We start from the raw sequence: 10,684 nt of genomic DNA on the forward strand, positions 1-10,684 counted from the left end.
ACAAATGGCAGGAACATAGCTAACACAGGCCAAAAAGAGAAATTATTAGGCAAACACACACCGCAGATCACACAGCAGTGGGAAGTACAGGGAAACAGCTGGGCCTCAGGGACTACTAGAACGAACTAGAAACATGAATTCAACAGCACACATGCTCTTTGTCTTTGCTTCTCTCTACCCGTTGGAGCCATTCTCCATGTAGTGGTGCCATAAAAAGTCAATCAGCACTCAGGGTGGTTCTTTGTCATTTTAACCAGGTACCTTATTCTTACCTATTCATTAAAATAGGACTTTTAATAGTTCCACTTGGTCAATCTAACTCCAAGTAGAATATATACTTGCAGGAAACTGATTCTTCCTTAAGGGGCCTTTAAAATCAAACTTCCCTCTAATCTAAGGTAATAGGCCTTACCTCCAATTAAAATGGGTTGATAAAATGCCCAGGTGTATACATATGGCTCTCAACAACAACAACAACAACAACAACAACAACAACAACAAAATGGCATCGAGCCCACTAATAAATAGTGTACAAATTCCTCTGTATGTTGATCAGTTTCCTCCCCTCCACTTTCACCAACATCCTGTACCTTGATTCCCAGCATTTATGGATTTGCTCTATGGAGAGAATCTTTGTTTCCTTTGACCATGTTGGTCATTATTCATTATGAAGAATTTTGGACATATTCCTGAAGATCGGCTTTTCTGGCATGGTCCCTATGGCCAGGGCTGTGTGACTCAGATCGGAAAGTATGTCAAGGATGAGTGGATTTTTTCACTTTGAGTTTTTTCACACTTTGAGGTCTCCAATATTCAGAGTAATCATTTTGACCCCTTTTATCAATATCACCTCCACTGAAAGTCAATAATAACTGAATTACCCAGAACCTCTGTTCTTGAGTCCTTGAGAGCTGGGAGGGGGGTGCAAGAAAAATCTTTTATTTCAACTGAACACTATGGTTAAGGGAGGAAAGGAGTGAAGAGTTGTAAGAATAGGACAAAGTGGGCCTTTAACACTTTACACAACAAACATCTATATGAAAAGGGGATTAATTTATCCAGATGAGACACCAATCAAATATCTAGACAAAACACTGAATATTTTTTTCGCATAGATTTGGAGTCACCAGACTCAGCAAATAAAGATGTAAGATGCCCAGTTAAATTTGAATTTGAGATAAACAGTGAAAACTTTTTAGTATAAGTATATCCTATGTATACAAACTATGTATCAGCATAGGACATACTTATACTAAAAATTATTTGTAGTTTATCTGAAATTCAAATTAATCGGGTATTCTGTACTTTATCTGGTTATTCTATTTAGATTAAATATTTTGGCCCTGTCTAGACCTGGTCTGAATTTTATTTAAAAAAAAAATTTTTTTTAACGTTTATTTATTTTTGAGAGACAGAGAGATAGTGTGAGCAGGGGAGGGGCAGAGAGACAGGGAGACACAGAATCCAAAGCAGGTTCCAGGCTCTGGGCTATCAGCACAGAGCCTGACACGGGCTTGAACTCACGAACCATGAGATCATGACCCGAGCCGAAGTCAGATGCTTAAATGACTGAGCCACCCAGATGCCCCTGAATTTTATTTTTAACCCAGTAATCATTTTTTTCAGTTTATTTATTTATTTTGATTCCAGCATGCAAGCAGGGGAGGGGCAGAGAGAGAGGCAAAGAGAATTCCAAGCAGGTTCCACACTGTCAATGCAGAGCCCAGATGTGGGGCCTGAATTCACAAACTGTGAGAGCATGACCTGAGCCAAAACCAAAAGCCAGTAACTTAACTGACTGAGCCACCCAGGCACCCCCCAATAGTCATTTTTTAAAGATATTTATCCATTGGGGTGCCTGGGTGGCTCAGTCGGTTAAGTGTCCAACTTTGGCTCAGGTCATGAACTCACAGTTTGTGAGTTCGAGCCCTGCATTGGGCTCTGTGCTGGCAGCTCAGAGCCTGGAGTCCACTTCAGATTCTGTGTCTTGCTCTCTCTCTGCCCATCCCCTGCTCGTGCTCTGTCTCTTTCTCTCTCAGATATAAATAAACATTTAAAAAAATTTTTTAAAGATATTTATCCATAGAAATGAAGCCCTTTCCATGGCTTATCTACCTTTCCACCATCTTTGAAATGGAAATTTAGACTGCTCTTCTCAATTCCAAACTTTCTTCTAAATGGCTCACACCCTTAGCATGGAGCACTAAAGCAACATAATTTAATCCATAGATAGATTGCATTAATGCTCTATTCTGTTAGTATGTGCATTATTAATTTGATTGCCTCTAATTTTTTTGTTGTTGCAGTTTTATACCTTTATTTGACAATCAGCCATTAGTTCTCATCCACATTAACTGTCTGTGGGCTTTTGAAAGTGGTGACAGGTATGTAGATAACCAACACCTAGAGCCTATTTGGTGAATCTTCATCCTTATTACGTTTTCTGGACAACCACACATGGTTACAGTATGGCACATTCCTTATTCCTTTGGCCCAGACAGCTTTGTTGAGCCTGGTGTCAAAGCACACATCTGGAGTTCCCATCTCTTTCATGACAAATTTCCAGATCTCTTTGAATGCTTGAGAGGCACGCTTCTTGAACCCCGCTCCATGGATGCGCTTGTGAGTGCTGATGGTGTATTCTCTGGTCACTACCTTGATGATGGCAGAATGGCCCTTCTTCTTGCTACCCTTCTCTGGGGGAGCCATTCTGCCTGGCCCTGGTTGGAAAAGCTGATCACCTCTAATTTTGAATACATTGTAGAGCTTAGTCCAGCATCAGAATATCGAGTAAGAACTAAATAGAAGTGAGACACTCATCTATGCAAGGACCACTTATCAAGTACACATTTCATGTGTTGATCTTTTTTAGGCTCTACAAAGGTACACAAAGATACATGAAATTAATTCAACAAACTCTTTATGAAAAATCTATTTTGCCAGGCCATTATTCAAGGTGCTAGGAGTGCTATAGAGTTCCCATACTTGAGGGACTCTGTTCATTGAGAAAGAACTCATTGGATAAGAACCAAGATCCCCACTCCCAAGGGATATGCTGTTCTGCTAACTACCAGGGTTTTTCTTTTGCTGAATGGTGTATACAAACTGGTTAAAGACTGACTTTTTTTTTCTTTTAAATGTTTGTTTGTTTGTTTGTTTGTTTATTTATTTATTTATTTATTTTTGAGAGGGGGAGCAGAGAGAGAGGGAGATAGAGAATCCCAAGCAGGCCCTGAGGCGAAATCAAGAGTCAGACCCTAACCAACTGAGCCACCCAGGTGCCACTAAACGCTGACTTTCTTAAGAGAACAAAGATAACTTTTAATGTTGGGTGGGAGATGGGGTGCCTGCGTGGCTCAGTCAAGCATCTGACTTTGGCTCAGGTCCTGATCTTGTGCCTGCATTGGGCTCTGTGCTGGCAGCTCAGAGCCAGGAGCCTGCTTCAGATTCTGTGTCTCCCTCTCTCTCTGGCCTTCCCCTGCTCACGCTCTCTGTCTCTGTCTGTTTCTCAAAGATAAAAATAAATAAACATTAAAAAAAAGTTGGGTGGGAGAAAAGAAAAAAGAGAAAGAGGCAACTGGCAGAGGCGGGCTCTTTGGTAGGAAGAGGGAAAATGTCTGATAGGGTAATGGATTAAATGTCTGCTTGGTGATATGTATGGGATGTGACCGCTCCTTCCTAGACTCCAAAGAATTCTTCACTAGAACACCAATTTTCTTATTAATGTGTTGTAGTATTAGCTATGTTTTGGAGGATATGACATAGTGGTGAGTAGGGCCTCAGAGTGAATGTAAAGTGAGAGCCAAGGCTCCCCATGGGAGGCCCGGCCCATCTGGGTTACATCTTGGGGATCCTCATCTTGCATATTTGATATAAGTTAAAGATTCCAGCTGCATTTTAGATTGTCGTTGCTAAGAAGACAACTCACCATCCATGCCAAACATTTGGAATTTTGTGTAACAGAGTAAAGATACTTCTGGCATGAGCCACAATGGTTCTTGGCATCAGTTAAGTTTCTTTTGTTTCAACGGAATCAAGGCCAATTAAGCAAGAAAAAAAGAAGAGGATGTGGGGGAAGGGATTGGTGGTAGAATGTATTAGAAGCACAGGGGGATGGGCTGCCTGGGTGGCTCAGTCGGTTAACCGTCCAACTCTCAGTTTTGGTTTCGGCATGATCTCATGGTTTCATGAGTTCGAGTCCTACATGGGGCTCTGGGCTGACAGCACAGAGCCTGCTTGGTGTCCTTTCTCCCTCTCTCTCTGCCTCTCCCCCTCTCATGCTGTCTCTGTTTCTCTCAAAATATACAAATAAACTTAAAAAAAAAAAAGAAGAAGGAGGAGGGAGAGCTCACACCTAGGAAGAGCTGGCCAGCTTGACCTTGGGGGTCAGGGAGACCAGGGAACAGGGACCAGGGCCTTCCTTCAGCGACCTCAGGGGCCGTGGAAATTTTCTGGAGCGGCTGCTATCATGTGTTTTACCCCTACTGTCATCTCTGTTCATGTTATTAAGTTCCCGTGAGAGAATCTAATTAATACAGCTGGAGTCAAGGGTCTCAACTCTCTGTGTGGCAAAATCATTTGAGTTAGACAGTCTTCTCTTTCCATGTCTCCAACATGTCTCAAAACTAGATAGAAATGGTGTAATCTTGGATGTTTATACTGTGTGTCCTTCTTTTGGTTTAACTGAGAGTCTTGAATTATTCCATCTCTCTAACACACATTAATTTGGAAGTTATATACACTCTGCTTCTATTCTTTCGGTGGTTACCCTAGAAATTCCAACCTGCACCCGTAAGCCACCAAAGTCTAAGTTAATCAACATCTTTCCTCTCCTCTCAGGCAATCCAAAAACTTTAGAATACTTAAATTCCATTCCTCCTTACCTACTTATAAATTGACTTTTTCATATAGATTAAGTCAACTTTTTTTTTTAACGTTTATTTATTTTGAGAGAGAGCGAGAACATGTGCTTGCGAGAGAGCGGGGGAGGGGGACAGGGAGAGGGAGAGAATCTTAGGCAAGCACTGCACTGTCAGCACAGAGCCCGATGAAGAACTTGAACTCACAAACCGTGAGATCACGACTTGAGCCAAAATCAAGAGCTCAACCGACTGAGCCACCCACACGTCCCATGAAGTCAACTTTTAACACACAACCAAGAATTATTCCAACATTTTATTGTCAGTGTTCATTTGCGTCTGCCGTTTGCTTTGCTCTTCACTCGTTGTGTGTCCCAAACATTCCATATGGGACCTTTTTTTTTTTTCTTCCTGCCTCAAGTATTTTCTTTAGCATTTCCTTTAAGAGCTTTTGTTAGTGATGAACTAGCAATTTTTATTTTTCTGCAGTATTTATTTTGTCCTTATTCTTGAAAGACTTTTTTTACCCCTGCCAGATAGAAAAATTCTAGGCTGGCACATTAGTTCTCTCCGTGCACTAAAGGCGTATCACTGTTTTTCTCACTTCCATTGTTTGCTGTTGAAAATCTGCTGTCAGCTGAGCTGCTACTCCTTTAAAGTCAATCTTTTCTCTCTTTTTTTCTGGGTGCTTTTAAGATTTTTCTCTTTATCTTTAGTTTCCTGCAACTTCAGCATGATGTGCCTAAGTATGTTTTACTTACCCTGCTTGGGATTTAACGGGTTTACCAAATCTCTGGGTACGTGTCTGGCAGTTCTGAAAATGTTCAGTTATTATGAATTTAAATATTGCCTAGTTCTTTCTCTCCCTTTTTCTAGAACATCTATTTAACATTATCTTGCGTGTCTCTCAAACCCTCTTTCCCATTTTTCATCTTTTGATTCTGTGTTGCATTTAGAAAAAATTGTTTTTCTGTTTCACTGTTTCTCTAATTGTGCTTAATCTACCCCCTGAGTTTTTAATTTTGATAAACTTAAAGTTAGTTATTTTTTTTTCAACGTTTATTTATTTTTGGGACAGAGGGAGACAGAGCATGAACGGGGGAGGGGCAGAGAGAGAGGGAGACACAGAATCGGAAACAGGCTCCAGGCTCTGAGCCATCAGCCCAGAGCCTGACGCGGGGCTCGAACTCACGGACCATGAGATCGTGACCTGGCTGAAGTCGGACGCTTAACCGACTGTGCCACCCAGGCGCCCCAAGTTAGTTATTTTTTAAATGCACTGACACTTTTTATAGTAACTTATAACTGCTAATTCATTAATCTACATCTATATGGGTCTTTTTGTGGCTCTTTGTTACTTCCGTTGGTTTCCTTGTATGCTTGAATGTTTTTAATTATATGCTGCTCACTGCCCTTAGAAAATTATTTGTGGGGGCACCTGGATGGCTCAGTCAGTTAAGCATCCAACTCTTGATTTAGGCTCAGGTCATGATCTCTCAGTTCATGAGATCAAGCCCCATGTCAGGCTCTGTACTGACAGTGTGGAGCCTGCTTGGGATTCTCTTTCTCCCTCTCTTTCTGCCCCTCCCCTGCTTGTGCATGTGCTCTCTCTCTCTAAAAATAAATAAATATATATTTAAATATATAATAAATATATATGTTATATATATTTATATAATTTATATAATTATATACCTTTCTGTACCTTTCTGTCTGCTACCACTTTATACTTCATTTAGGGTTTAAAGTTTCTTAGACCACTCAAGTCTTTTGAATCCACAGGAGTAACTATCTGTAGTTATAACTTTTTTTGTGGATTTTGGTTTTCTCCCTTGCTCCTTCTGGCCCAGTTAAATCTCCTCACCCTCCCAGGGGTGAAAGCAGGAAGGTGGTTTCACTATTGAGAGTCCCCCTTAATGTGAAGGCTTCCACTAAATCTTTATGTTTAGAAGACCCTGGACCTAGCATCTGTGCCTCTCACACCATGAGTCTGTGAAAACCACTGCTCTGTCTCAGGCCAAATTCTCAAATACCATCAGGACAAAAGTAGTTCAGAGAGCTCTGTTTACCGCTGGATTTTCACTTTCTTTTCACTTTGGGCCTGATATTTCTTTTCCATCTCATCAGTAATGTGGTCCTTTTATGAAGATCTTAAAACTTTTTTATTCATTATTTTTAGATGCTCTTCGCCAAAAGGTATCTCCTAATAACCTGACTTACCATAAAAGACAGTATCTGGCCACAGAGAGCGAACGCGCCTCAGGCCTTCAGTTGATTTAGCTCCTTTCTTGGAAGTTAACACCTCATTCTCTACAGTGAGGCAAGGGCATCCACTCTGTGTCAGTCAAATGTTTAACGATCTTTGGAAAACTAGAGTTTTACAACTGTCTTGAGGCAAATAATCCTAAAGGGATTGGAGATAGTCAGAATTTCCACTCTGGAATCTCTTAATACTTCCTCCATCCTGTACTCAAAGCGCTCCCTCCACATCTAAAGTGCACTCTTGGGAAGAGAAAACATCTGATGGATAGGCTGCCTGCTGTAGTCCTTTCCCTGTGGTCTCTGGCTTTCAGCATGGTGAATATGCTGAGTGTTCACCACACTTTATTCCTCCTGCATGGAATCTACCTGAAGAAAGATGGGCACGTGCACCCCACAGTCAAGTTCTGTCCTTGTTTGATTTTGGAACCTGCAATATCCATGTGGAGCCTATGTGGGATTGAGAAGGCCGAGAAGCAAGGCAGATGGTAGGGAAGAAGATCTTCTGGGGGAAATGGAGAATTTGGAATACTGTTTTGCTCCTAGTATTCAAATGCTCATTTCTATATCTCCAACATTTTCAATAGGTTATTAATTTCTCATTATTGTGCTGAATTATCTCAGTTTGGGGGGGATGCTAAAAAATCAATGCCATGTAGAGATTGGTATTAGCCTACCTGGAAAGCTGATCATAACTGCTTTACTACTTTGTTTGCCTGCTTGGCCCCTGTTGCAATTTGAGTTTGCAATGTTTGATGAAGTCATTAATATTAGGTGCCCAAGAGAAGGAGCCCAGTGAAGAGATTGGTAACTTCCATTTAAACAGCACAGAGGAATGAAACCTTTAGCTAGGGAGATTTTGAAAACAGATGTTGCTTAAAGAGAAGACAGACATGATCATCACTTATAACTATAGAACCAGGTTTAACAAGCATTTATACAGGACCTATTATGCCCTGTGCACCAGGTTGGTATTTTTTTTTTTAATGTTTATTTATTTTGAAAGAGGGAGAGTGTGTGTGTGTGAGCAGGAAAGAGGCAGAGAGAGTGGGGGAGAGAGAGAATCCCAAGCAGGTGCTATGCTGTTAGCACAAAGCCCAACTCAGGGCTCGATCCCGTGATCTGTGAGATCATGACCTGATCCATAATCAAGAGTCAGACGCTTAAGCAACTGAGCCACCCAGGCGCCCCCAGGCTAGGTATTTTTAAAACCACAGTCCATTAAATTCAGAAAAAAAGAATCATGCCCCTTCTTTGGTGTTGAGCAGAGAGATGTGAAAAAAGTAAACTATTTTAGGATTAAGGAAGGAAGAAAATTCTCACTAGACATTATCCCATGTAGGGGAAAATATTTCAGGAATATTTCCTGGAGGCTCAAGGGCACATTTTAAAACTTAAGTTTGAATAATACACTACTCAGTTAAGCCTTTAGTTTTTCTAAAGAATGTGGTAAGAGTCCCGGACGTAAGAGATTTACATTTTCTCCGTATTAGTTCATCTTACGTGTTAACTTTAAGGAAAGATTGTGCAATGCATGGGGTCTGTGAAACCCATAGTTCATGGGTTAAGGATTCTCGGCACACAGTGCAACACATGGTGTGCCGCTCTACTAAGGAAGGAGGCACTAGGTGTCTATATGGGGAAGCTTTTCCATCGGGAACAACGCCCCACTTCTTTCTTTTTGATGGCGTACGTTCTACACCATCTTCCTCTGTAACGATTCACGTGTGCTTTCCGCGTCATGCTAAATCTCTGCTTTCTTCTGGGGAGTTATTTTCTCACAGCACCTAGCTCAGTGAGTTGCCCGTGATAAGCAATAAATAATCAAAGGCAGTATGGAATGTAGAGATGTAAGTGCCGGACCTGGCTCTGCCACTCAAGACAGGATAAGCTCCAGTGAAGCGGATGCTTGCTCTTTTTCTCTACTAGTTTTTGTTCATCCTTCCTTTTGACCAAGAATCCCAGTTCTTGTCAGTCATATGTTCCTTGCTGAAGCAGTCAATGCCCTTTGGGAAAATCTGACCCTACTCTTGGCTCCAGGAGTGAATTAGTCAGGGTTCTCCAGAGAAACAGAACTGAGAGAAAGAGAGAGAGAGAGAGAGAGAGAGAGAGAGATAGGGAGAGGTATAAAGAACTGGCTCATGTGATTATGGAGGCTGAGAAATCCCACAGTCTCTTGTCTACAAGCTGCAGAACCAGGAGAGCTGATGGTATGAATTCCATTACGAGTAAAGGAAGAAACTGATGTCCCAGCTCAGGAACAGGTAGAGAAGAAATTCTTCCTTACCTCACCTTTTGTTCTAGTCAGGCCTCCAACAGATTGGATGAGGCCCACCTACATTGGGGGGGAGGGGGTCAATCCGCTTTATTCAGTCTACTGATTCACATGTTAATCTCATCCAGAATAATGTTTAACCAAATATCTGGGAGCCCCACATCCCAATCAAGTTAACCATCACAAAGGACAAATCCAGTTTGGCTTAAACCAGTCACCACATCATGTCACCCTGTGGGCTGCAGTGATTGATCAAAGAGGGGCAAATACCCAACTCTAGGCCAATGAAGTGCAAGACAAGGGGACATTTGCTAGAGATTACAAGGAAAGAAACTTTTTCATCCTTCCATGGAAGTGATGTACACAGATGCTCTTATGTACCTGGACATGAATGAAAAAGTCCATGAAATTTGCTGGTAATCATCTTATGACAACACAGAACCTGGCCTTGATCTATAACAGGCAGTGTAGAAGGCAGAGAAAGATGGGAAAATAAACTGGACCATTGTTGAGATTACTTCACATTGTATGTGGAGCCTATGAAATGAAATGAAATGAAATGAAATGAAATGAAATGAAATGAAATGAAATGAAATGAAATGAAATGAAATACAATACAATAAAATATTCCTAACGAATACAATTGGAGTTTGGATGTTATGATCACCAAAGATGCCTTTCAGCTTATAACATTCAATGAGTCTAGTGAGAACTCTACCCAAAAAGTAAACCATTTTTATTACGAAAAGTGAGTATTTGGTAGGTATTAACCAAGTTGGACCACCTGCACCAAGAAAGTACATCCACTCGGCCACACTGACTCCTCACCTGGAGGGGAGGACCTGGGGGAGGACCAGAGGGAGCCTCGTGCACCTCGACGTTACGGGCGCAAGACCGAATCTAGATGCTGAGAATATGTGAAGATTGTGTACAAAAATCTCCACCTTCATGGTGCTTATATTCTAGCTGAGGGAGACAGACTATAAACAAATACACGAATAAATAAGCAAATAGCTAAAAAGACCGCGTGTTGGACAGTAACGAGTACTCTGGAGAAAAGGGTATAGGGAGTGCAATTTTAAACGGTGTGGGTCAAGGAAGGTGTATTTGCTGTCTGGGGCTGCTCTAATCAAGTACCACAAACTGAGTGGCTCGAATAACAGAACTGTGTTGTCTCACAGAAGTGTGCAGTCAGAGTCTCAGCAGGGTTTGTTTCTTCTGAGGCCTGGTTCCTATCCGTCTCCTCGCTCCTGGTCACCTCAGACATTCCTTGGCTGGTGGATGGCTATCT

General features: G+C 41.5%; 1 protein-coding gene across 1 annotated transcript; it reads right to left on the reverse strand.

Moving 5' to 3' along the window:
- Positions 1–2,300: 2,300 nt before the first annotated feature.
- On the reverse strand, positions 2,301–2,709 carry LOC122467627 (60S ribosomal protein L31-like). Its single transcript, XM_043554078.1, has one exon. It carries the CDS (start codon positions 2,707–2,709, stop codon positions 2,404–2,406), a length of 306 nt encoding a protein of 101 aa, XP_043410013.1. The 3' UTR covers positions 2,301–2,403.
- Positions 2,710–10,684: the final 7,975 nt, after the last annotated feature.

This window comes from Prionailurus bengalensis, chromosome B1 (genome assembly GCF_016509475.1).
Source record: "Prionailurus bengalensis isolate Pbe53 chromosome B1, Fcat_Pben_1.1_paternal_pri, whole genome shotgun sequence".
Taxonomy (NCBI): domain Eukaryota; kingdom Metazoa; phylum Chordata; class Mammalia; order Carnivora; family Felidae; genus Prionailurus; species Prionailurus bengalensis.

Bases quoted from the DNA above. Each gene is read 5' to 3' on its own strand.
- LOC122467627 (XM_043554078.1), bottom strand. From the start codon at position 2,709: ATGGCTCCCCCAGAGAAGGGTAGCAAGAAGAAGGGCCATTCTGCCATC.